Source organism: Scyliorhinus torazame, chromosome 9 (assembly GCF_047496885.1).
Source record: "Scyliorhinus torazame isolate Kashiwa2021f chromosome 9, sScyTor2.1, whole genome shotgun sequence".
In the NCBI taxonomy this organism is placed as follows: Eukaryota; Metazoa; Chordata; class Chondrichthyes; order Carcharhiniformes; family Scyliorhinidae; genus Scyliorhinus; species Scyliorhinus torazame.
This window is the reverse complement of record NC_092715.1, coordinates 206,827,728-206,855,637: the sequence shown is the minus strand read 5'-3', so window position 1 is coordinate 206,855,637 and position 27,910 is coordinate 206,827,728. Positions and strand designations below refer to the sequence as shown.

The 27,910-nt window shown below is 55.0% G+C and overlaps 1 protein-coding gene across 1 annotated transcript in view; it reads right to left on the bottom strand.

Moving 5' to 3' along the window:
* The window catches only part of LOC140430066 (serine protease inhibitor Kazal-type 1-like), a 152,065-nt gene extending 125,351 nt beyond the window's left edge, over positions 1-26,714 (bottom strand). The window contains exon 1 of the mRNA XM_072517605.1: positions 26,581-26,714. Coding sequence (XP_072373706.1) covers positions 26,581-26,635 — 55 coding nt within the window. The 5' untranslated portion in view covers positions 26,636-26,714. The remainder of the gene's footprint in view (positions 1-26,580) is intronic.
* Positions 26,715-27,910: the final 1,196 nt, after the last annotated feature.

The following is a 27,910-nucleotide window of genomic DNA, read 5'->3' as shown; positions in this document are numbered from 1 at the left end:
ATTGTTCCAGTGGATTGTTGCAGATTAAATCAAATAAATATATCTTGAGGAGAGAGAAAGAGAGGAAAAAGAGAAAGTAAGAGCACAACACCTTTCCTGACCTCAGGGCACTCGGACTAAACCCCCTCACTGCCATCAGAGTACTTTGGAGGCATCGTTAATATTGTAATGATGGAAACATGAGAGTCAATTTGCACACAGCATTCTCTCAAAAGACAGCAAAGTGACCAGATGTTGGTTTGCTTGATAAATATCATACAGGACAGACTGTCGGATTTTGAATGATTTCCATGAAATATTTTATGTTCACTAGAGAAGGCAGTTAAACATCACAACACCTCTAACAGTGCAGTGCTCCCTCAGTATTACAGTGAAATGTAAATCAAGATTACGAGCTTAGATTTCTGTAATGGGGTTTGAGTTTATGGCCTTTGGTGTCATTGGGAAGAAAACTATCACTCAGCCAAGTTACCTCTAACACAAATGTAGCTGACGGCAGAAATCGGCTGTGTTCATCTAGAAATCTGGGCACATTTGCCAGAACTCTGTATTGCCTTTGTGTACATTTATTAGGTTGAGTTGACCGTTCTGTTTTATGCGTGACAAGAATCACATATAAATGGGGTGTAAATCAAAGCACCTTGGTAAAAGGCCATGGAAGCTGTGGCACCTGTGTGTTCTGCACTTACCAGAATTGTGTTGCTCTATTGAGCCTGGCTCCTGAGCTCATGATAAACCACCCAGGCTAAAGGGCTTCATACATGAATATTCACCAATTAACCCTGGTTCAAAACAGGATGGAAGATTACTCAAGTATTTGAGGCACAGCAAGAATCAAAGTCCCTTTTATTATTTCATTGAGGTTTCTTTAAATGAATTTTTCTTTAACTGAACCCCACTGGGGTACATTTTATTGATTATTTTCAATAGATTTCTGTGGTGCCAAAAATTGAAAAGCTTCTTTTGTGAGGGCCACGAAGAATCCAGCACGAGTTTTTAAAAAAATATATTTATTAAAGTTTCTCAACACAATTTTTCTCCCTTACAAACAATAACCCCGCCCCCCGCCCCGTAACAAAAAAAACCCGAGAAATCGCGCAGAGCAAGGTATATACATGGCAAAATGATATATTTACACAGCTTTGTACACTGGCCCTCACCCGTACGTGCCAGTTTCCCCAACCCTTCATGTTATCTCTTGCTCATCCACCCTCCCAGGCAGTCCCCCCCCCCCCCTCCCACCCAAGGTTGCTGCTGCTGCTGACCGACCTTCCTCTAACGCTCCGCGAGATAGTCTAGGAACGGTTGCCACCGCCTGTAGAACCCCTGCGCAGACCCTCTCAAGGCGAACTTAATCCTCTCCAACTTTATGAACCCAGCCATATCATTTATCCAGGCCTCCAGGCTGGGGGGGCTTCGCCTCCTTCCACATTAGCAAGATCCTTCGCCGGGCTACTAGGGACGCAATGGCCAGAATGCCGGCCTCTTTCGCCTCCTGCACTCCCGGTTCGTCCACTACTCCAAATATTGCTAGCCCCCAGCTTGGCTTGACCCAGACTTTCACTACCTGAGATATTGCTCCCGCCACTCCTCTCCAGAACCCCTCCAGTGCCGGGCATGACCAAAACTATTGGACATGGTTCGCCAGGCTCCCTGAGCACCTTCCACATCTGTCCTCTACCCCAAAGAACCTACTCAACCTCGCCCCCGTCAGGTGTGCTCTGTGGACCACCTTAAATTGTATCAGGCTGAGCCTGGCACACGAGGAGGAGGAATTAACCCTACCTAGGGCATCAGCCCACAGACCTTCCTCGATCTCCTCCCCCCAGCTCCTCCTCCCATTTACCCTTCAACTCTTCTACCAGCGCTTCCCCCTCTTCTTTCAACTCATGGTGTATTTCCGACACCTTGCCCTCCCCGGCCCATACACCCAAGATCACCCTATCTTGAACTTCTTGTGCCGGGAGCAACGGGAATTCCCTCACCTGTCGCCTCACAAAAGCCCTCACCTGCATATATCTAAAGGCATTTCCCGGGGGTAACTCGAACTTCTCCTCCAGTGCCCCTAGGCTCGCAAACGTCCCGTCGATGAACAGGTCCCCCATTCTTCCAATCCCCGCCCGATGCCAGCTCTGGAACCCCCCATCCATCTTCCCCGGGACAAACCGGTGGTTACCCCTGATCGGGGACCACACAGATGCTCCCATTGCACCCCGGTGCCGTCTCCACTGGCCCCAGATCCTTAGCGTTGCCGCCACCACCGGGCTCGTGGTATACTTTGTCGGCGAGAACGTCAGCGGTGCCGTCACCAACGCCCCCAGGCTCGTTCCTTTGCAGGACGCCATCTCCATCCTCTTCCATGCCGCCCCCTCTCCCTCCATAACCCACTTGCGGATCATCGCCACATTTGCTGCCCAGTAGTAGCTCCCCAGGTTTGGCAACGCCAACCCTCCTCAGTCCCTACTGCGTTCCAGGAACCCTCTCCTTACTCTCGGGGTCTTATTCGCCCACACAAACCCCATAATACTCCTGCCTACTCTCTTAAAAAAGGCCTTAGTGATCACGATGGGAAGGCACTGAAACACAAACAGACACCTCGGAAGGACCACCATTTTGACCGACTGCACTCTACCCGCCAGCGAGAGCGGTAACATGTCCTATCTTTTAGATCCTCCTCCATTTGCTCCACCAACCTCGTCAGATTCAGTTTATGTAGGGTCCCCCAACTCCTGGCTATCTGGATCCCCAGATACCGAAAGCTCCCCTCCGCCCTCCTCAGCAGTAGGTCCCCTATCCCTCTTTCTCAGTCCCCCGCCTGTAATACAAAGAGCTCACTCTTCCCTACATTGAGCTTATAGCCCGAAAATTCCCCAAACACCCTTAGAGTCTGCATGACCTCCACCATCCCCTCCATTGGATCCGCCACGTACAGCAACAGGTCATCCGCATATAGCGACACCCGATGCTCTTCTCCCCCTCGGACCACCCCCCTCCATTTATTAGACTCCCTCAATAACATGGCCAATGGTTCGATCGCCAATGCGAACAACAGGGGGAATAGGGGGCACCCCTGCCTCGTCCCTCGGTACAGTCGAAAGTACTCCGACCTCCGCCGGCTCGTCACTGCACTCGCCATCGGGGCTCTGTAAAGAAGCTTAACCCAATTGATAAACCTTACCCCGAACCCAAACCTACGCAGCGCCTCCCAGAGGTACTCCCACGCTACTCGGTCAAAGGCCTTCTCCGCGTCCATAGCTGCCACTATCTCCGCCTCTCCCTCCTCCGATGGCATCATTATCACGTTTAAGAGCCGCCGCACATTGGTGTTTAGTTGCCTGCCCTTTACAAATCCCGTCTGGTCCTCGTGGATTACCCCCGGGACACAGTCCTCGATCCTCGTGGCCAGCACTTTTGCCAGCAACTTTGCATCCACATTGAGGAGCGAGATCGGCCTGTACGATCCACATTGCAGTGGGTCCTTGTCCCGCTTTAGGATCAAAGAAATTGTCGCTTCCGACATTGTCGGGGGCTGGGTCCCCTCCTCTCTTGCCTCATTAAAGGTCCTCACCAGTAGCGGGGCCAACAGGTCTGCGAACTTACTGTGAACTCCACCGGGAATCCGTCCAGTCCCGGGGCCCCAAACCCTTGCTCAGCTCCTCCAACCCAATTGGTGCTCCCAAATCAGCCACCTCTTGCTCCTCCACCCTCGGGAATCTCAGTTGATCTAGGAATCGTCTCATCCCCTCTTCCCCCGCTGGGGGCAGGGATCTGTACAGCTCTTCATAAAAGGCTTTGAATACCTCGTTTATTTTCGTCGCACTCCGAACCGTGGCTCCCCTTCCATCCTTGACTCCCCCTATTTCCCTCGCTGCCGTCCTCTTACGGAGCTGGTGTGCCAGCATCCGACTAGCCTTTTCCCCATACTCGTAGGTCGCCCCCTGCGCTTTCCTCCACTGTGCCTCCGCCTTCCCTGTGGTCAACAGGTCAAACTCCGTCTGGAGCCGTCGTCTTTCCCCAAGTAACATTTCCTCCGGGGCCTCTGCGTATCTCCTGTCCACTCTCAAAATCTCCCCCACTAACCTCTCCCTTTCCATACCCTCTGTCTTCTCCCTATGAGCCCTAATGGAAATTAGCTCTCCCCTGATCACCGTCTTCAACGCCTCCCATACCACCCCCACCCGCACCTCCCCGTTGTCGTTGGCCTCCAAATACCTTTCGATACACCCCCTCACCTTCCCACACACCACCTCGTCCGCCAACAGTCCCACATCCAGCCGCCACAGCGGGCGTTGGTCCCTCTCCTCTCCCAGCTCCAGTTCCACCCAGTGCGGGGCATGGTCTGAAACGGCTATAGCCGAATACTCCGTCCCCTCCACCCTCGGGATGAGCGCCCTACCCAGAACACAGAAATCTATCCAGGAGTAGGCTTTGTGTACATGGGAGAAGAAAGAAAATTCCCTGGCCTGCGGCCTTGCAAACCGCCATGGGTCCACTCCCCCCATCTGATCCATAAACCCCCTAAGTACCTTGGCCGCCGCCGGCCTCTTTCCAGTCCTTGATTTGGAGCGGTCCAGTGCTGGATCCAACACTGTATTGAAGTCCCCTCTCATTATCAGGCCTCCTATCTCGAGGTCCGGAATGCGCCCCAACATGCGCTTCATGAATCCTGCATCATCCCAGTTCAGGGCATATACGTTTACCAACACCACCCACGTCCCTTGCAGCCTACCGCTCACCATTACATATCGCCCTCCATTGTCCGCTACAATAGTCTTGGCCTCAAATGACACCCGCTTTCCCACCAATATTGCCACCCCTTTATTCTTCGCGTCCTGTCCCGAGTGGAATACCTGTCCTACCCATCCCTTTCTTAGCCTGACCTGGTCCGCCACCTTCAGGTGTGTCTCTTGGAGCATGGCCACGTCCGCCTTCAGTCCCTTTAAGTGCGCGAACACTCGAGCCCTCTTCACCGGCCCATTCAGGCCCCTCACATTCCACGTTATCAGCCGGATTGGAGGGGCTCTCACCCCTCCCCACGCCCCGCCGACTAGCCATCTCCTTTTCTGGGCCAGTCCCGTGTCCACGCCTCCCTCACCCTCCAGTCCCCCAGAGGGGGGACCCCCGTCCCGACCACCTCTTCTGTGTCCCATTCCCTTTCGGCCAGTGCAGCAGCAACCCTTTCCCCCCCCCCCTTCCACCCCTCCCTTCCCCCCCGCTAGACCCCCGTCCAGCTTTTTTGCTCCCCCATGTCACTCCCGTAAGTCAGCTGACGCCTGCTGACCCCGGCTTCCCCCGCCGTCCCATTGACCTCCCCGCGTGGGAGTCTCCCAATCCATATGCATTCCTTCGTTCCCCTTCCCGCCTTTCTTCCCGTGCGCGGGAAAACACCCCACGCTTTCCAAAGCCTGCTCCGCCCCCTCTGGCGCAGCTCCTGTCGCGGCCTTGTCTCTCTCCCCCAGCCCATGTAACATTTCCTGCGCGTGATTGATCCCCTATATACAACAACCATCACACATCAAACCTCAAACATCCCCCCTACCCTCACAAACCCTCAGTTAGAGTCCAACTTTTCGGCTTGTACAAAGGTCCACGCCTCTTCAGGCGTTTCGAAGTAATAGTGTTGGCCCTTGTATGTGACCCACAGTCGCGCTGGCTGCAGCATTCCGAATTTCACTTCTTTCCGGTACAACGTCGCTTTGGCCCGGTTGAAACCCGCTCTCCGCTTTGCAACCTCCGTGCTCCAGTCTGGGTATATTCGGATCTCTACAATGTCCCACTTACTGCTCCGCTCCTTCTTGGCCCATCTCAGGACCCACTCTCTGTCCGTGAACCGGTGGAACCTCACCACCATCGCTCTTGGCGGCTCATTTGCCTGGGGCTTCTTCGCCAGCACCCGATGTGCCCCGTCCAACTCCAGCGGCCTCGAAGGGGCCTTCGTGCCCATCATCGCCTCGAGCATCGTGATCGCGTATGCCCCGGCATCAGCCCCCTCCACTCCCTCAGGGAGACCCAGGATTCGCAGATTCTTTCTCCTCGACCTGTTCTCCAGGTCTTTGAGTCTTCCCGCCCACCTCTTGTGTAGCGCATCGTTCTGCTCCACTCTCACTGCCAGGCCCACAAGCCTCTTTTCTGACTCTTTTCTGTACCTCCTGGATCTTAGCTTCGTGGGCCTTCTGGGTGATCCCGAGTCCTTCAATTGCCGAAAGCATAGGCGCCAACATCTCTTTGCGCATCTCCCCGCGCTGCTCCTCAAAGCAGCACTTGATGAACTCCTGCAGCTCCCCTTTGTCCCTGGCCGCCGCCATTTTGTTTTCTTTCCCTCGCTTCTCCCATTGCTCCAGTGCCGCTCCTTTGGCCGTTACACTTCTGGTCCGTTCCATAGAAGTTGGAGGGGGACCTCTCTCTTCCCTTCCCCAAGGGTTGCGGCAAAAAAAAAAAGTTCCATTGGGGCTCCTCTAACGAGCCCGAAAGTCCGTGGTAGCGGGAGCTGCCGAATCGTGCGGCTTAGCTCCGCATAGCCGCAACCGGAAGTCGAGAGGGAATCCTTTTGGCAGTGTTCGCTTCACCAGTCTGCCCCAAAAAGTCTAGAAACTCCTGAAAAAGGTCTGAGAGTCCGTTCCAGACGGGAGCTGCCGAATGCGCGACCTACTCCTCCATGGCCGCCACCGGCAGCCTCGTCCCTGCTTCTTCAATGGCCTTGGTAGATTTTTTCACAGTTGTTCCCTCTGCTGCTAGAATTCACCTTTGATAGAGTCAAGTCAGATTGCAGCCTTAAGCTTGCCCTTCCCCCGCCTGCATGCTGGAAGAGGCTTTTGTCTAAACCTGCAGCCAAAGCCAAATCTTTTACTGTTTCTGCCGGGTCTGGTAGCCAAAAGACATAACATTCCTGGGGGACACTGTCAGGGGAATGCTGCAGTCTTCTTCCCACACCGGGAAATGTCAAACAAATGCCGTGGGGGCCCTGTAAAAGAGCCCAAAAGTCCGTTCCAAGCGGGAGCTACCGAATATGCGACCTCGCTCTGCATAGCCGCACCCGGAAGTCCCCAGCACGAGTTTTAAGGATACAAAGTAATAACATTTATTTACAATAACATATATATAACAGCAGCAACAACTTCCCTTGCTGCACACTCCTTCCTGCTGGTTCCTGAACTGGCCAGCTTTATTTATACTAGGAGTTTACTAATGGTTTCTCCGCCCCCCTCATTGGGGAAGCTCATACTCCCACAGGATTGTGGGATTGTCATTCGTCCCCAGCCAATGGTAAGTAGGCAGGTTATAACAGCTTCTTTGGGTGTCAGTTCATTGACATGTCATTGGTGTGCATGACTGATATCGTGGTAGCTAAAAACATTCATTTCCACCCTTTAAAAAATAATTATGTGTTGTGAGCTTTCCAAGGCTTCAATTGTTTACACTGATTTTTTACCACAAGGGGTAAATTAATGAGGCTGGTAGGAAGTTTGGACATAAATAACATAATAATAATCTTTATTAGTGTTCCAAGTAGGCTTACATTAACACTGCAATGAAGTTACTGTGAAAAGCCTCTAGTTGACACATTCCGGTGCCTGTTCGGGTACACAGTGGGAGAATTCTGGGTCGGGATTCTCCTACCCGGCGGGGGGTAGGAGAATCCCCAGGGGGCAGCACTAGTTTTTGGGCAGGGGCGGGATCACGCCACACCGGTCAGAGGCCATTGGCAGCGGCCCCCCCGGCAATTCTGCGCGCCCCAATGGGCCGAGTGGCCGTCGGTTTCTGCCCAGTCCTGCCGGCGTGGATTGGACATGGTCCCACATGGCGGGACCTGGCAGGTACGTTCGCTGGTGCAGTGCAGTCCTCGGTGGGGCACGGGGGGGATCCGACCCGGGGGGGGGGGGGGGGGGGGGTGGCTCCACGGTGGCCTGGCCCGCGATCAGGGCCCACCGATCTGCGGGCGGGCCTGTGCCATGGGGACACTTCTTCCTTCAGACTGGCCAGCGTATTCTGGCGCATGCGCAGGGGGGTGTCATCTCCGCGCCGGCCATGGCGCGGAGATGACACCCCCCTGCGCATGCGCCAGAATACGCCGGCCAGTCTGCGTATGCGCTGAACCACGCCAGCAGTTCTGCACATGCGCTAACTCGCACAGTCCCTCCGGCACCAACTGGCGCGGCGCCAACCCCTCCTGCGCTGGCCTTGTCCCCGGACGTGCGGAGAAATCCGCAACTTCCAGTCGGCCAGGCGCCGGAGTGGTTTGCGCCGTTTTTTACGCCGGCTTCGGGCCATCACGGGGATCCGGGAGAATCCCGCCCCAGAATGTCCAATTCACCTAACAAGCACATCGTTCGGGACTTGTGGGAGGAAACTGGCGCACCCGGAGGAAATCCACACAGACACGGGGAGAACATGCAGACTCTGCACAGACAGTGACCCAAGCCGGGATTCGAACTTGCGGCCCTTGTGCTGCGAAGTAACAGTGCTAACCACTGTGCTACTTTGGCAAAGGGATCTAATTTCAGGTTTCTTTTCCAAATTATATCCAAAGGAGGTTCACTCCACTGCAGTCTACTCGTTCCTGCTTGAATAAAGATGTGGAGGCATTATGAGAGTGCAGAAAAGATTCACAGGAATTGCCCAGGGATGAGGGACTCCAGTTCCGCAAATAGATTGGAGCAGTTGGGAGTGGTTTCCTTGGAGGAACGAGGGTGAAGAGAGGTCATCAAAATTATGACTGGTTTAGACAGAGAAGATGGAGGGAGACTGTTCCCATCAAGGGAAGGATTGAGAGTAAGAGGGCAAATATAAAAGCAAATTACTGCGGATGCTGGAATCTGAAACAAAAACAGAAAATACTGGACATTCTCAGCAGGTCAGACAGCATCTGCGGAGCGAGAAGGGGGCTAACGCTTCGAGCTTTGACAAAGAGTCAACCAGACTCGAAACGTTAGCACCCTTCTCTCTCTCCACAGATGCTGTCAGACCTGCTGAGAGCAAGAGGGCAGAGGTTTCATGTAATTGGCAAAAGAAGTGTTGGTGACATGAGGGGGAACCTTTTCAGGCAGTAAGTTGTTAGGATCTGGAATGCAAAGCCTGAGAGTGTGCTGGAGGTGGATTCAATCAAGAGGAAATTGCTTTCTGAAGGGAAAGAATGTGTGGGGTCACGGGGAGAAGACAACAGAGTGGCACTAGGTTGCTCCCATGGAGAGCTGGCGCAGACATGACTGACGGAATGGCCTCCTTCTGAATTATGATTGTGATTTAGCCTAATCTCTTGGTGTTGATGATACATTAACTCATTCCCAACCTGTATTTTATGAACCTGTCCGAGGATTTTCTACAGATAGCTTAAACTACAAATCACTAAATTTCACCCATTTCTTTTCTGATCCCTTCTCCCTTGTTGATGCCGCAACTTCAATGAAGAGAGAGCGGTGGAACATTTGTGCTTTCATTTTAACTGAGCCCGTCTCTACTCCTGCAGTATGTTTGAAAGTTCCTGAGCAAAACAGATTGTATAAGGATTGTTCAATAACATCAAATAAAAATTGCCCTTGTCACTTAAGGTCAGGGGCCATGGGGTAGTCATGTGAATGAAAAGTAAGATTTTAAAATAATTTGGAAAAATCCAAGGTTATCCACTTTGGTAGCAAAAACGAGAAGGCAGACTATTATCTGAATGGCCATAAATTAGGAGAGGGGAAAGTGTAACGAGACCTGGGTGTCCTCTTACACCAGTCACTGAAGATACGCATGCTGGTGCAGCAGGCAGTAAAGAAGGCAAATGGTATGTTTGATGCACTATCAATTACCACAAAGACGAGAGGAGTGGGATAATCGAGGCTTTATTGAGCAAAGATGTTGTGCCTCCTGTAGCTGGAACCAGAATGGCTGCAGCACCGGCGAGCACACACATTTATACGCCGCCTACTGGGCGGAGCCAGCAGGCAGGGATTTACCCGTGGACCTCTGCTATACGGGCCTTACCGTAATACATGTAATACAACTAGTGGTGACTACCACGTTCACCCCCCTGTTAAAAAAAAGAGTCCGGCGGGGGTGGTGGGAAACATTACAAGTTAAGTCTGTCGGGGGCCTTGACCCTCCTCTGCGATCGTCTCAGTCCTGGTGGTGATGTGGGCGTCGACTTGGTCACCTGTGACTCCGGGAGCGTGTTGTCCTCATCTTTGTCACCCCTTAGTGGATCCAGTGGGAGGACGGATCCCGCTGGGGTGGGGGCTGCGGTGAGGTTCGCGGGAGGGAGGGGGAGTGGCGCAGGGGTGGAAGAGGCAGCCGGGGCGGGTGGGGGGGGGTGGCAGTGTCAGTTCAGGGACCTTAGGTGCGGATCCACCGGGTGCCAGGTCCTGGAGGGAGACTGTGCCCTGGCGCCCGTCGGGGTGTGCCACGTAGGCGTACTGCGGGTTCACGTGTACGAGGTGGACTCTTTCAACTAAGGGATCCGACTTATAGCTCCACACATGCTTCCGGAGGAGGACGGGTCCAGGAACTGTCAGCCATGTTGGGAGCGAGAGCCCGGAGGTGGACTTCCTGGGGAAGGCAAACACACATTCATGAGGGGTCTCGTTAGTCGCGGTGCTGAGGAGCGATCGGATGGAGTGGAGCGCGTCGGGGAGGACCTCCTGCCAGTGGGAGACCGGGAGATTTTTAAACCGCAGGGCCATATCGGGGCATGGGATGGCGAAAGGGAACCGGGAGTACTCGTCAATCACGTTCAGAAAGTACGTGTTGCGGTCGGTGGAGGGGAGGGGCCCTTTGAAGTCCATGCTGAGGCGTTCAAAAGGGCGGGAGCCTTCACCAGGTGAGCTCTACCTGGCCGGTAGAAGTGCTGCTTGCACTCTGCGCAGACTTGGCAGTCTCTGGTGACGGTTCTGACCTCCTCAATGGAGTAGGGCAGGTTGCGGACCTTGACAAAATGGAAGAACCGGGTGACCCCTGGGTAACAGACGTCATAGTGGAGAGCCCGGAGTCAGTCCACTTGTGCCCTGGCACATGGATAGGGCACCAGGGGGCTCGTTGAGCTTCCCCGGGCGATACAAAATCTCGTAATTATAGGTGGAGAGCTCAATCCTCCACCTCAAGATCTTGTCATTTTTGATCTTGCCCCGTTGTGTGTTATTGAACATGAAGGCAATTTTGGTCAGTGAGGCGAGTGAATCTCCTGCCCGCCAGGTAATGCCTCCAATATCTCACAGCTTCCACAATGGCTTGGGATCCTTTTCGACAGAGGAGTCCCGAGTTTCAGAGGCATGGAGGGTGTGGGAGAAGAATGTCACAAGCCTGCCCGCCTGGTTGAGGGTGACGGCCAGAGCGACGTCTGATGTATCGCTCTCGATCTGAAAGGGGAGGGACATGTCGACCGCGTGCATCGTGGCCTTGGCGATGTCCGCCTTGATGCGGTTGAAGGCCTGGCGGGCCTCAGCCGTCAGGGGAAAAACTGTGGACTGAATGAGTGGGCGGGCCTTGTCCGCATAATTAGGGACCCACTGGGCGTAGTAGGAGAAAAACCCCAGGCATCGGTTCAGGGCTTTGGGGCAGTGGGCAAGTGGGAGTTCCATGAGGGGGCACATGCGGTCGGGGTCGGGCCCTAGAACTCCATTTTCCACGACATAGCCAAGGATGGCTAAGCGGTTGGTACGGAACACGCATTTCTCCTTATTGTACGTGTGATTAAGGAGTTTGACGGTCTGGAGGAATTTTTGGAGGTTTGCGTCGTGGTCCTGCTGATCGTGGCTGCAGATGGTGACGTTATCTAGGTACGGGAAGGTGGCCCGCAGTCTGTACCGGTCAACCATTCGGTCCATCTCACGTTGGAAGACCGAGATCCCATTAGTGACGCCGAAGGGAACCCTGAGGAAGTGATAGAGGCGGCCATCTGCTTCAAACGCAGTGTATTGGTGATCCTCCGGGCGGATGGGGAGCTGGTGGTAGGCGGACCTCAGGTCCACTGTGGAAAAGACCCGATACTGTGCAATCTGATTGACCATGTCAGATATGCGTGTGAGGTGTACGCGTCAAGCTGCATGTACCGATTGATGGTCTGACTGTAGTCAATGACCATCCTGTGCTTCTCCCCAGTCTTTACTACTACCACTTGAGCTCTCCAGGGGCTGTTGCTGGCCTCAATGACCCCTTCCCGCAGAAGCCATTGGGCCTCCGACCTGATGAAGGTCCTGTCCTGGGCACTGTACCGTCTGCTCCTGGTGGCGACGGGTTTGCAATCCGGGGTGAAGTTCGCAAACAGGGAAGGTGGATCGACCTTAAGGGTCGTGAGGCCGCACACGGTGAGGGGGGGTATGGGTCCGCCGAATTTTAAGCTTAAGCTTTGGAGGTGGCACTGGAAGTCCAGATCAAGTAACAGGGCAGCGCAGAGGTGGGGGAGGATGTAGAGCCGGAAGTTGCTGAACTCTATGCCTTGGACGGTGAGGGTCGCGATGCAGTACCCCCGGATTTCCACGGAATGGGATCCGGAGGCCAGGAAGATTTTCTGGGTGACTGGTGTACTGGGAGGGAGCAGCGCCTTACCGTAGCGGAGTGGATGAAGCTCGCCGCGCTCCCTGAGTCAAAAAGGCAGGTCGACTGGTGCCCATCGATCTTCACCGTCGTTGTTGCGGTCGCGAGGTTGCGGTGCCGGGACTGGTCCAGGGCGATCGAGGCGCGCTGCGGCAGATGCTGGGAGGTCCCGGGCTGGTCAGCGGTGGTGGAGGTAGTGGCAGGCGATGAACGGCCAGACGAGCAGGAGTCCTGAGATGCCGTCCAAAATGGGGCAGAAGATGGCGGCACCCACGGGGCGCACATAGAGGGGGGCATCAGATATGGCGGCAGCCACGGGCCACACGTGGTTTGCGGTGAAGAAGATGGCGGCGCCCACGGGTTGCACGTGGCCGTCGATGAGGGAGATGGCGGTGCCCCTGGGTCACACGTGGAGGGTGCAGGAACACCGGGCCTGGAAACAGCGGCGACCGACCGGGCCTGGCAAACAGCAGCGAAGTGTCCTTTCTTCCCACATCCGTTGCAGGTCGCGCTCCGCGGCGGGCAGCGCTGCCGGGGGTGTTTGTTCTGCCCGCAAAAATAGCACTTGGGGCCCCCCAGGGTTGGCTGGCTGCCGCGCGGCGCAGGCTTGAGGTGAGCTGGAGTCGGCAGCTGGTGGGGCCCACGATGCCCACGAGGGTGCCGCGCGGTCCGGGGCGTATGACTGGACGTTACGGGAGGTGACTTATAACGAGTTAGCGAGCTGCCTAGTTCCCGCAAGATCAAGCGTACCCCCTTCCAGTAGCCGCTGGCGGATGTACGCAGACCTCAGTCCCCTAAGGTAAGCGTCTCGAATGAAAATTTCTGTGTGCTGGACTGCTAAAACTGCCTGGCAGTCACAGTTCCTACCTAGGATGTGCAAGGCACGCCAGAAATCGTCCAGAGACTCCCCAGGGAGTTGCTGTCTCGTGGCCAGGAGGTGTCTGGCATGTAGTTGATTGACTGGTCGAACATAATGTCCCTTCAGGAGCTCCATCACTTCGGAGTAAGTGGGCGCATCCCGGATGAGAGGAAAAATGTCAGGGCTCACCCATGAATAAAGAACATGGAGCTTCTGCGAGTCCGAGGGTTCCTCAGCGGATGTTCGGAGGTAGTTTTCGAAGCAGGCCAGCCAGTGGTCAAAAGCGGACGTAGCGTTGGCTGCTTGAGGGCTCAGCTACAGGCGATCAGGCTTGATGCGGAGATCCATCGTTTAAAAAAAATCTTTGGGCCAATAAATTGATGAACTAACAATTACCACAAAGACGAGAGTAGTGGGATAATCGAGGCTTTATTGAGCAAAGTTGAGCCTCCTGTAGCTGGAACCAGAATGGCTGCAGCACCGGAGATCACACACATTTATACGCCGCCTACTGGGCGGAGCCAGCAGGCAGGGATTTACCCATGGACCTCCACTATACGGGCCTTACCGTAATACATGTAATACTACTTAGTGGTGGCTACCACAATGTTGGCCTTCATTGCGACAGGATTCGAGGACAGGATCACAGATATCTTGCTGCAATTATACAGGGCCTTGATGAGGCCTCACCTGGAATACTGTGTGCCTTTTTGGGGCACAATTCAATGAAAGTGTGGTAGCGAGCAGGAACTGCCGCGAGCTTCCCGGTGCTTGGCCTGGTGAGACCATCACCACAATCCAACGTTAGTTGGTCCACTTAAGGAAGCCCCACAAGCTTCACATCGTAAATCAAGGCTCGCCAGCCAATTTTACCGGCACCGCACTCGCCAGCCCGCCACTAACAAGGAAGAGCAGAACATAAACTGCTCTTGCACAGCCAACCCCACTCAGCTCACAGCCATGGCGCTGAGATGACCGGCCCCATGATTTGGGGATGCAGACCTGGGGAGGCTCCTAAAGTCAGTCGAGGCCAGGAGGGATGTCCTGTTCCCCTGATGGTCCTGGAGGGTGATCCACAGGGCAGTCAGTGCTTCCTGTAAGGAAGTGGCAGGGACCATCAGCTCGGGCAGCGTCACCAGGAGGAGTGACACTAAGTGCCACAAGAAGATCAATGACTTACATCGGGTCGCAAGGGTGAGTTGGCATCTGCCCCCACCCCCCACATGGGAATGCTTCTGGCACCACCCCCACCTAGCGCCGTGCCGTGCCCTGGGCCACCCAGGCTGCCCATGCCTCCCCTCCACAACCGCCCTCCCCAAAACCTTACCCCCACCCACCCCAAGCCCCTCCGCAACCTCCCCCCCAAAAGCTCCCCCAACCCCTTGGTGGACCACGCCTGCGGCTAACGATGCCCTCTATGTATCCCGCAGGAGAAGCTTCCCCACAACCATCGAGAGAGGGCCAAGGCGGATGGTGGGGTGCCGGACATTAGAATCCTCACCACCTTCGAACAACGGGCCTTGCCGGTTAGGGGGGTGATCAAGCACAGAACGGTCACCAACGCGGAGGTCAGGCACGGCGCCACCCGGGTGGACTGTCACACGTGAGTTGTTAATGCCACTCGGATTGATCCATCCCTCCCACTGACCACATGTCTATTCTCCCCCAGGACCTCCAGTCAACAGTACCGGCTCATCCAGGTGGTCCCCCCCCACCCTCCAACCCCCCCCCCCCCACCTTCCACACGCGAACACCTCAGAGGAGAACTCCAAGGATGCCACCATAGACGTCGCACAGCTGTCATCCCCACACCCTCCACCAGCTCAGACACATACCTCGGTGGGCAACATTATTGGTCAGGCTTCTGTGGCGCTTTCTGGTGAGCACCGCACAGTTACAGGTGCACATCAGACATGGCTCAGTCTCAGATGGGAATAGCCAAGGCTTGTGGAGCTTGTCCCAGGGGCAGGTGAGCATTGCTGAGTGTGGTAGTATGTATTGGGGGTCATGTGGGACTGGAAGCCCTAATGTCATTGGCTGACAGATCCCGGGTCCTGGTTGGCCGTTGACCTCTAGCTCCGCCCTGAAGGCGGAGTATAAGAAGCCGGTGCCTTCCCCCGCAGGCCAGTTTACTATCGAGCTGCGGGGGAACAGACACGCTTAATAAAGCCTCATCGACTTCACTCTATTCGTCTCACGGAGTCTTTGTGCGCTACACTGAGGCATTGCGAATATTTCCCAGTCATGAGGAACATCGCCGAGGGCGTCGACACCATGGTGCACACACTGGGGAGACGCAAGAGCTGGCAGAACCAGCTGATGCTGGGGCAGCTGGGGTTCGGTCCAGCTACCCCTCCATCCCAAGGTGAACCACAGGGTCCTATTGGCACCGACAGGGAGGAGGGTGTCACCCAGGACCAGTCCTATGGTGAGGCGATGGTGGCCAGCAGCTCCCCCCGCGTTCCACCCTGCTGATGATGCCACATCTTGCAGTCAGCACCCGGTACAGGGTGGCACAGCTGTCCATGTGCCGCAGTCAAATGTGCCAGGGCCCTCCAGCCCCCAGAGGATACCCGCCAGGGGCATCAAAGGCCATTGGACGTGTTCAGCAGCTGGCTGTCTCCACCGATGATGTGCATCCTGGAAATACACCTAGAGGCAGGGATGGAGCACGGAAAGCTAAGCACATTGAGGATCACTGAGACGGCACTGGGGGGAGGAGGAAGAGGAATAGGTAGGGGGTGAGGGGGGCAGTGTGAGTTGGGGGAGGGGGTGAGGGGGTTGACGGGGTGGTGGTGAGAGTGGGGCGGCACCGTCGGGAGAGTGGGCAGTGGTGATGTGAGATACATTAAAAACCTTCACCACCACCAGTATGACGCCTCTGGCACTTTCTTCTGCAATGTGGGATGACCATCAAACCTTTGCCCATCTCCCTAGGCATGGGGGACCTGCCCCTCCCCACACTGGCACACTGCTTGCAGGTGATGGGTGTGAGCGATCACTCAGCAGACAGGCAGGGGTCAGACTAAGGCATAGATTGAGGAGCACAGAGCTCAGCTCTCTGCGGGTTATCATCACCCCGCCCCCCTGCCCTCGACAGCGCCGGCGATGGTACAGAATCATGCTGCCCGGATTTTGTTGAGTGTGGTCCAGGACAGCCAGCTAACAATGGCTCAACACCCTGGAGTGATGCACCACAGATCCTAGGAGGGTGGGAAATGAGGGGGGAAGGGAGAGGGGGAGGGGAGGTTTGGGGGGAAGGGTAGCGATGATGGACTAGGCCACCTCCTATGAGAAGCGGACGAGAATGAGGGCCTCCCTGGCAGGGCACCACCGAAGCAGTTGAGGCATCGGAACCACGTCTCGAGGAGTCCGATGCACTGCTCAATGAGAGTGCGAGTGGCCACTTGGGCCTTGTTCTACCAGGTCTCAGCTTCGGTCTCCAGCCTCTGTAGTCGCATCATTAGCCAGGTCCTAAGTGGGTACCCTTTATTCCCCAACAGCCAGCTGTCCACCCTGGGGTGCTTCTCGAAGAGGCCGGGGATGACCGACTGCCCCAGGATGTAGCTGTTGTGCACACTCCCTGGGAAGCGTGCATGATCCTAAGATGGTGGTCACACACGAGCTGAATATTCAAGGAGTGGAATCCCTTCCTGTTGATGTAGGGCACTCCCAGATGGCCCGGTTAGCGCACCTGGACATCCCGGCGATGGTACAAAATCATGCTGCCCAGATTTTGTTGAGTGTGGTCCAGGTCAAAGTGTATATAATTTTCTGCCCTTACAAACAGGGCATCCGTGACCTGTCAGATGCACATGTGGGCTGCAGCCTAAGAGATGCCACATAGGTCCCCAGCTTGGAATGATCCTGACGCAGAAATGTTCAGGGATGCGGTGATCTTGACAGCCACAGAGAGCGGGTGTCTTCCTCCTCCACGTGGTGCTAAGTCCGCGAGGACATGGTACAGGTGCCACACCATCTGCCTGTTGAGGCAGAGCCTTCTGCGGCACACGCTGTCCGTCATTTGCTCGAAAGACCAGCGACGCTTGTGCACCCTGGGCAGTCGCAGGCCTCACCCTGTGGGTCTCACCCTGGCCTGATGGATGGCTGGGTCCTCTGGGTGTGGGGCGGGCCCCGCACATGGATGGCCACCTTGAGCCTCTGCTGACGCTGCTACCGTCGTCTCTGGCGCCTGGCTGCCCAGCATCACTAGGGCTAGTTCCACCGTGTCAAAAATACTGTCCATACCATTCAATATCTGTGAGGAATTGGGAGAGGGTGAGAGACTGACAAACAGCGGTGTCTTGCACCCCAGGACCCTCCAATCCCCCATTGCCCCACACCCCCAAAAACCCCGGCACGCCCTGCACTCGCACACCCGGCCGTAGCTGGGGTTCACGTTCATCAGACTCCAGACCCTGTACCTTTGGCACTAGCACATAACATTACCTGGACCGGCACTGGTCCCCTCCTCATTTCACTCACCCATCCTCTGGTCAGGGCCATGTCTCAGGAACTGGGGCTGAGCCCCAGGGTGTTTGGATCTTGCCTGCTGCGTGTGTAGTGTTGCCTCCTGCAATGTTCAGGCACAGTGTCCAGGTATCACGGTCTGACTGGGATGCTGGGTAATAACTCCCACATGCTAAATGGCACATCTACCCACGGGAATCCACTTAGGGTGTGTGAAGTGCTCACCTAATTACGACTGCTAGTTCCCGATTCACAAAGGCCTTCAGCCACATGGCCAGAGGCCTCCGCAGTCAGTAGGGGTTATGGGTGGTCGATGGGGCAGACAGGCAGGAACTAAGGTTGCCTCAGATCGGGTACACACGATTCAGAGGTTGGCATGGTGGACCCGCACCCAGTTCCCCCCCCAGCAGAGAACCCCCCAAGCACCAATACCCCCACCCCCTATGGCAGACCACCCCGACCAAGGCTGGACCCCCAGCCCCTCTGAGCACAGGGGCAGCAAGCCTAGTGCCTCCGGGCTCTTTGCCTGTGAGTGAAGATGGCTGCTCACCTTCTCAGGTTCCCCCAGTAGCCCTTCCACCAGGTTCATGCTCTTAAAAAGGAGGCGTCCTTGTGACCATTTGCTGGGAAGGCCGCTGGATCGCGGAAAGCTGTTGGATGTGGGGTGGCTCCCGTTAATTGTATGGAAATAGGGATTAAGTGGTGATTATTGCTTTCTCGCTGTGGTAATACCAGGTATTGCAGTACCTGAGAGAGGAATGACCATTGACTAGACCGCGGGGTCTACAATTGGGTAATGTACATAGCCCCGCCCTGAGAGGCGGGGTATAAGAACCAATGCCGTCCCAGCAGCCTTCACTTCTGTAACATCGCTGCTGGGTACAGTTCTATCTGATTAAAGCTGAATCGATATGACTCCTCGTGGTCTCAAGAGTATTGATTGTGCATCAATTTAATCAGATAAGTACTTTGAAGGATGGATCTCCGCATCAAGCCGACGTGCCTTCAGCTCAGCCCTCACGCAGAAAACTACCTCGATACGGCTGCCGATACCCCCACGGAAAGGCAGAAGATACACCTCCTACGCTCGCGGGTCAGCCCGGTGATCTACCCCCTGATCGAAGGGGCGGCGAACTATGATAAAGCCATGGAACTGCTGTAAGGACATTACATTCGTCCACTGAACCAGGTCTACGCCTGTCACCTGCTGGCAACGAGACGGCAGAGCCCAGATGAGACACTCGAAGACTTCTACCGGGCACTGATAGTGCTGGGCCAAAACTGCGGCTACCCAGCGGTGACGGGAAACGAGCACACGGAACTTTTAATTCGGGACGCTTTTGTGGCAGGTATGGTTTCCCCCGACATTCGCCGAAGGCTCCTCGAAATGGACACACTGGGCCTCACCGAGGCCCGGGCCCTGGCTGGGTCCATGGACGTGGCGTACAAGAACGCCCTTGCGTACGCCCCCGTGCGCACCGCGCCCCCCTGGGCTGCGTGGCACCCCGCCGCGGCAGCCCCCCAGACTTACCCGCTTAACCCCCAGACTTACCCGCTAACTCTGCAGGCCTGCACGGCAAGGCGCCCCGCTACCGCCGCCGGCCAACGCTGCTTCTTCTGCGGCCAGGCAAATCATCCGCGCACGCGCTCCCCGGCCCGCACCGCCACCTGCAAAGGGTGCGGCAAGAAAGGTCACTATGCCGCGGTCTGCCTAGCCCGCGCGGTATCCAACGAGTACCCGCAGCCGTTTTTCCAGCCGCCTGCTGTCCAACCACAGCTGTTTTTCCAAGCCCCGACTGCCCCAGGCCCACCGTATTCCTTTTTCCCAGCCCCACCGGCCCAACGCGCACCGCAGCCTTTGTCCCTTCAGGCAGCGTCGCAGCCGCGGCCATTCTGCCCCCCCGGCAACCACGCTGGAGGAGTGCGCGCCGCCATTTTTTCCCTCGCCGGTCCAATCGTCGGAGTCCATCTCCCCGAACTCCATGTGCGATCCATGGCCGGCGCCATCTTGGATGGGGCCTCAAGCCCCCAGCTCGGCTGGCTACGCGCTGCCCGACCAAAACCCCTTGCTGCAGCTGGCCTCCGCCACGCTGGAGCAGTGTGCGCCGCCATTTTGTTCCTCGCCGGTCCAATCGTCGGAGTCCCCGTCCCCGAACTTCATGTGCGATCCATGGCCGGCGCCATCTTGGATGGGGCCTCAAGCCCCCAGCACAGCTGGCAACGCGCTGCCCGACCACAACCCCTTGCTGCAGCTGGCCTCCGCCACGCTGGAGCAGTGTGCGCCGCCATTTTGTCCCTCCCCACCGCCATTTTGTTCCTCCCCCTCGCCATCTTCGGAGTCCCCGGACTCCATGTGCGATCCATGGCCGGCGCCATCTTGGATGGGGCCTCAAGCCCCCAACACGGCTGACGACGCGCTGCCCGATCTAAACTCCTTGCTGCAGCTGGCCTCCATTACCCTGGACCAGAATCGGCCCCGAACGCTAGCGAAAGCCACCACGATGATCGCCATCAACGGCCACGTGACGTCGTGCTTCATCGACTCCGGGAGCACGGAGAGCTTCGTCCACCCCGACACGGTAAGGCGCTGTTCCCTGGTCACCTATCCCATCCAACAAAGGATCTCCCTGGCCTCCGGGTCACACGCAGTGCAGATAAAAGGGTTCTGCCTCGCGAACCTCACCGTCCAAGGCGGGGAATTCCGCAATTTCCGCCTATACGTCCTGCCACATCTCTGCGCAGCCACCCTTCTGGGACTGGATTTCCAGTGCCACCTACAGAGCCTTACTTTTAAATTTGGCGGCCCTATACCCCCCCTTACTGTTTGCGGCCTCGCGACCCTTAAGGTCGACCCGCCTTCCCTGTTTGTGAACCTCACCCCGGATTGCAAACCCGTCGCCACCAGGAGCAGACAGTACAGCGCCCAGGGCCGGACCTTCATCAAGTCCGAGGTCCAAAGGCTGCTGAAGGAAGGGGTCATCGAAGCAAACAACAGCTCCTAGAGGGCTCAAGTAGTGGTGGTAAAGACCGGGGAGAAACATCGGATGGTCATCGACTATAGCCAGACCATCAACCGGTTTACGCAGCTGGACGCGTACCCTCTCCCCCGTATTGCCGACCTGGTAAACAGGATTGCGCAATACAAGGTCTTCTCCACGGTGGATCTCAAGTCTGCCTACCACCAGCTACCCCTCCGTAATAGTGAACGCCAGTACACTGCCTTCGAAGTAGATGGGCGGCTCTACCACTTTTTAAGGGTTCCCTTCAGTGTCACGAACGGGGTCTCGGTCTTCCAGCGTGAGATGGACCGAATGGTTGACCGGTACGGCTTACACGCAACGTTCCCGTACCTTGACAACGTCACCATCTGCGGCCATGACCAGCAGGACCACGACACCAACCTCCGTAAATTTCTTCAGACCGCGCACCTCCTAAATCTGACCTACAATAAGGAGAAGTGCGTGTTTAGCACCGACCTTCTAGCCATCTTAGGCTACGTAGTGCGAAATGGAGTCATAGGCCCCGACCCCGAACGTTTGCGCCCCCCCATGGAGTTCCCCCTCCCTCAAGGCCCCAAGGCCCTAAAGCCCTGCCTTGGCTTTTTTAGCTACTATGTACAAAGGGTCCCTAATTATGCAGCCAAGGCTCGACCCCTGATCCAATCCACAACCTTCCCCCTGTCGGCGGAGGCCCGCCAGGCCTTGTGCCGCATCAAAGCGGACATCGCAAAAGCCACGATGCGCGCCATCGACGAGTCCCTCCCATTCCAGGTCGAGAGCGACGCGTCCGACGTAGCTCTAGCGGCCAACCTCAACCAAGCGGGCAGGCCCGTGGCTTTCTTCTCCCGCACTCTCCATACTTCCGAAATCCGCCACTCCTCGGTCGAAAAGGAGGCCCAGGCCATAGTAGAAGCTGTGCGACACTGGAGGCATTACCTGGCCAGCAGTCGGTGGCCTGCATGTTCGATAATGCACAGCGGGGCAAGATAAAAAACGACAAGATCTTGCGGTGGAGGATCGAACTCGCCGCCTACAATTACGAGATTTTGTATCGTCCCGGGAAGCTGAACGAGCCTCCTGATGCCCTGTCCCGCGGCACTTGCACCACCGCACAAGTAGACCGCCTCCGAGCCCTCCACGAGGACCTCTGCCACCCGGGAGTCACCCGGTTCTTCCATTTTGTTAAGTCCCGAAACCTGCTTTACTCCATCGAGGAGGTCAGGACAGTCACCAGGGACTGCCGAATCTGCACGGAATGCAAACCGCACTTCTACCGACCAGAGAGGGCGCATCTGATAAAGGCTTCCCGTCCCTTTGAACGCCTCAGCATGGACTTCAAAGGCCCCCTCCCCTCCACCGACCGCAACACGTACTTCCTTAACATGATTGACGAGTACTCCCAGTTCTCATTTGCCATCCCCTTCCCAGACATGACCACAACCACCGTCATCAAGGCCCTCCAAAGTATTTTTCCACTGTTCAGTTTCCCCGCATACATCCACAGTGATAGGGGGTCCTCCTTTTTGAGCGATGAGCTGCGTCAGTTCCTGCTTAGCAAAGGCATCGCCTCGAGCAGGACGACCAGCTACAACCCCCGGGGAAACGGGCAGGTAGAAAGGGAGAACGGAACGGTCTGGAAGACTGTCCTGCTGGCCCTTCGGTCCAGGAATCTCCCGGTCTCCCGCTGGCAAGAAGTCCTCCCAGTGGCCCTTCACTCCATTCGGTCACTGCTATGTACTACCACGAACCAGACACCTCACGAACGTCTCCCTGTTTTCCCCAAGAAGTCCTCCTCGGGGACCTCGCTCCCAACATGGCTAGCGACACCCGGAACCGTCCTACTGCAAAAACATGCGAGGGCGCACAAGTCGGACCCGCTGGTCGAAAGGGTCCACCTGCTGCATGCCAAAACCCAGTACGCCTACGTAGCGTTCCCCGACGGACGCCAAGACACGGTCTCCCTTCGGGACCTGGCGCCCGCCGGAGCCCCACGCACGCCCGAGCCACTGCCCCCAACCCCCCCGCCCCTGCACCTGACCGGAGGGTCAGTACTGCCGCCAGAACCCCGACCCAGAGCCGAGCAGGCATCGATGCCCCCTACAGGCACCCCTTCCTCCTGCCCATTTTTAGACTCTACAGCGCCGCCTAGGGGTGACGAAACTGCCTGGGAGGAAGACACCACGTTCCCGGAGTCACTACCGCCGGGGCCCTCACCAGGATCGCCGCCGAAACTGAGACGCTCCAGCAGGACGACCAGGCCACCCGATCGTCTGATTGCAGCACCATGAAGAAAATAAACAACACAAGAACTTTCTCCGTTACCCTCGACAGCATGGTATCTGCAATACCTGGTCCTACCATGAAAAGGCGACAGTAGCACTGGCCATCACCCCGCTGGTTCTTTTTTTAACAGGGGGTGAATGTGGTAATACCAGGTATTGCAGTACCTGAGAGAGGAATGACCATTGGCTAGACCGCGGGGTCTACCATTGGGTAATGTACATAGCCCCGCCCTGAGAGGCAGGGTATAAGAACCAATGCCATCCCAGCAGCCTTCACTTCTGTAACATCGCTGCTGGGTACAGTTCTATCTGATTAAAGCTGAATCGATATGACTCTCGTGGTCTCAAGAGTATTGATTATGCATCAATCGCCGCGCTGTGGTGAGATCCTGGCTTCACCTACGGTGCGGGCCGGTTGCATGGCGAGCAGTTTGGTGCCCATCTGGTTCTCATTTTTGGCCTCTCCCTCTATTCACCGGCCTCATCGCGCTCTCGCGAGAGCACAATGAAGCCACTGAATTGTCCCCTTGGTCTCCTTATCTGAGGAAGGATATTTTTGCTCCAGAGGGAGTTCAGTGAAGGTTTACCAGACTGATTCCTGTAATGTTCTTTGATTAGTCTGATGTTGAATCTTGATATTGTAGTGTGAATGAACAAAGAACAGTTATTTATTGCTCACACTATACTAACGAATTACTAAAATGTCTAAGATAAATACAGTTGGAAATAATAGTCTAACACTAACTTACACTCAGATACGACAGAGCTACTCCATTATGTGACTGCTACAAACTCCTTACCAACACCTTCTCCTGGAACACAAGTGGCAGGATTCTCCCGCAATTGGCCGGAATGGCCCGATGCCGGCGCCAAGAATGGCGCAAACCACTCCGGCGTTGGGACGTTGCGGAAACCTCCGCACCTCCGGGGGCTAGGCCGGTGGCGGAGTGGTTGGCGGCGCGCCAACCAGTGCTGAAGGGACGGCGCAAGTTGGCACATGCGCAGAACCGCTGGCGTGTTTCCTGCGCATGCGCAAGGGGGTTCTTCTCTGCGCCGGCCATGGCGGAGCCCTACAGAAGCCGGCGCGGAAGGAAGGAGTGCCCCCACGGTACAGACCCGCCCGCAGATCGGTGGGCTCCGATTGCGGGCCAGGCCACCATGGGGGCCCCGCCCGGGCCGGATCCCCCCCCCCCCCCCCCCGAGGACACCACTAGACAGCCGACAAGCCAGGTCCCCCCGTTTGGGACCATGACCATTTCACGCCGGCGGGACTGGCCAGGAACTGACAGGGGGGGGGTCAGAGAATCCCGCCCATGGTGCGTCCGGGTCATGTGCCTGCATACTCCCACCACCTGCTGGTCGGTTGCTGGAACTACAACAATTGTAGTAGGGGCTGGTTTAGCACAGGGCTAAATCGCTGGCTTTGAAAGCAGACCAAGGCAGGCCAGCAGCACGGTTCAATTCCCGTACTAGCCTCCCCGAACATGCGCCGGAATGTGGCGACTAGGGGCTTTTCACAGTAACTTCATTTGAAGCCTAGTTGTGGCAATAAGCGACTTTCATTTAATTTCAATTATACATATATTATTATTTACATTCAGATGATAATACAGATGACAATTTACTTATCATCACAATTTCTGGGATGTCAGGACTTACGTATGAGGAGAGATTGAATCGGTTAGGATTGTATTCGCTGTAGTTCAGCAGAATGAGGGGGGGAATCTCATAGAAACCTGTATAATCCTAACAGAACTTGACAGGATAGATGCAGGAAGGATGTTCCCGATGGTGGGTGTGTCCGGAACCAGCGGTCGCAGTCTGAGGATACGGGGTAGACCATTTAGAACAGAGTTGAGGAGAAATTTCTTCACCCAGAGAGCGGTAGGTTATGGAATTCATTACCACAGGAAGTAGATGAGGCCAAAACATTACATGTTTTTAAGAAGCATTTAGAGTTTGCATTTAGGGCAAAGGGAATCAAAGGATATGGGGGGAAAGCAGAATTGGATGATAAGCCATGATCAGAATAAATGGCAGAATAGGCTCGAAGGGCCGAATGGCCACCTCATGCTCCTACTTTTTCTGTTTTTAATTGTGACCCCCGTGGTGACCTCCTAATAGATTTGGATGCCAGCCCTCAGTTCTGTCAAACCAGCAAATTGCAGAAAAGAACAGGCAGCTCGTAGGTGAAGGGAAATTAAAATTCAAGCCGTGCTTGTATTGCAACAGCACTGAGAAAGAATGGCAACCAAGTCAGGAAGGAGGGGTTGGTGCGACCATCAATTCACACGGGACGGAGAGTTGAAGTGAACAGTGGCATTAATCAGCTAGAACTGTGCCTGCCTGCGACTGCTCTGCTAGTGAGGGCCGCCTGCAGGCAGCAGCTCTATATACCTCCCCCAAGGGGCGGAGCCAGGGGCGGAGCCCACAAGGGCACCAACATGATACAATGCGGTGTAATACAATACAATGGTCCATAGGTGGAGCCCACAAGGGCAACAACATAGTACAATGCAATACAGTGGTGAATGGCTGCCATAATACATTTGCCACAGGGGTATGGTCAGGAGGGAGGGCTCGTGATGGGAATATAAAGGAATCTGCAAATAGTGGCTCATACTCTAAGGATCTCACTCTGTCCAGCTGCATAATTCAGGTAAACCTACCTTGTTGGGCCTGGTTTGCAGCATTTCCTTTATGGAGTGTCTATAAACTGCTTGTGGGCCTTGTTATCCTTAAGTGATTAAAGATGGTAGCAAGTAGTGCCCCTGCCTCAGCAGGAAGCTCCGGGTTTAAGTGCCACCCCAGGACAGAATGAGTGAGGAAAGTGCGTGCATGACGCACAAAAACAGGCTGAGTAACAACCTGCAAATCCTTCCAAACACGCCAATGGCTGGCGGTAAGAGTGGGCGAGACTCACGTCCATTGATGTGGCAATGCACCCCTCAGGCGGCAAACTAGTGATCTGTTCCAGGAATCAGTGGCTTTGGAAACAGACAAAGGTTTGCCTTTCTGCACCGCTAAGTGCGGGAAGAGAGTTGGAATTAAAGATGGCGCTTGCTTCTGGGCAAATCAATCTTGCAGCGGGGACCTCAAACAAAATCCTGCAAAGATCTACCCACGACATTAAACTTGCGCATACAAAATGGTCATAGGAACTCCGGGTGGTTGCAGGCTTCATAAATGATGATTTAACTGGTTGTTTGTTCATTAGCAGTTTGTGGGATCTTGCTGTGTACATTGACTGCCATACTGGCATGTGTAAAAATATTGCACGGAATCCGTTGGTAATAAAGTGTGTGGAACATCCTGAGGATGATTAAAGGCATCACGAGAATGAGTTCACCAGCAGGACACATGTAATTAAACTAAGAAATTAAAATGATCACAAGTCAAACTTGGCAATGGGAAAAATGAAAGTCCATGACCAAAACCAGCTCAATGAAAAGGAACTTACCCATGGTGCAGAGTAAGAACAGGGAGAGAAGAGTAAAAGCAGAGAATGGTTTCATTCCCCTGCAGCGGACGCGCTGGGTCAGTTGCAGGCAATCGTCTTCTTGTTTCGACACTTGTCTCTCAGTGTTACACTGCACATGGTGGAGCTGCTTTATATAAAGGGGCGGATGGTCACTGACTCATTCAGCAATGTGAAACACAGGAGGAAAACATGGACTAAGGATGGCCAAGTGTATGTGTGAGGCAACAGTCATTGGTACTAAACTGGGACAAGTGCTACAATGTTGAACAATGCACAGGTCCAGGACAGTGAGAACCTACAAGGATACAATCACTTGAAGGCCACCCAGAGTTGCCATCCTTTTACTGACGTACACAAGCCCTTTCTCTCACTCCCCTCCTCCCTGAGGCTGAATGTAACAAATACTGGCAACTAGTCACATCCTTTTGTCTCAAGGTTTGGTGAAGTTCTCCTGCCTCCCTACAGCACACTGTGTACTGGGAGGGAATGGCAACAGTTATAGAAATGGAGTTGAAATTGCCTTTGCATGTTGACCATATATAAACTAGAGTTAGCTAATATACATGCAGGAGGACAGTGTCACATGCACACATGGAGGTGTGGGTGGGAATTTACCCAGGTATTTTCAGCCTTCTTTTGTCCCTGCCACTGATGAGATCTGGGACTCTGAGAATGATGGTGTGCAGATTCTAACATAGGATTACACCGAGGGTACAGGCACAGGCAACTCACCCCAAACACTTCACGCGGGTTTTTATACTCCACTCGAGTCTTCTCCCATCTTTCCTCTTCTACTGTGTGATGTGTTGGGTGCTCTGGATCCGTGGAACACATACAGGCCACCAACACTTAAAATAGTGCAACACTATTTTATTAAGTTAGAAACTGTTGAACATACTTTCACTGTGGGTTAACACGATGTTAGATTAAACTAAAGATTTATGCCTGTCTGAACCAGTCTATGCACTCAGCACATGGTGAGGATCTGTGCTGTAAGCTGTAAGCTCTGTTCTTGTAGGAGGCTGCATCCCGAATGAGCAGGAACTCTGATGTCCCCTGTCTTTATAGTGAGTGTGCTCTAACTGGTGATTGGCTGCGGTGTTGTGTGTGTTGATTGGTCTTGCTGTGTGTCCATCAGTGTGTGTGTATCTGCACCATGATATACTGATGTATATCATGACATCCCCCTTTTATAAAAGAATGTATGTATGTGGCAATAAATAATGTATGGCGAGAATGTTCCTAACTACGTGTGGGTGCGAAGACATATTTACAGGACTACGTACATGAGAACAAAGCTATTTACATG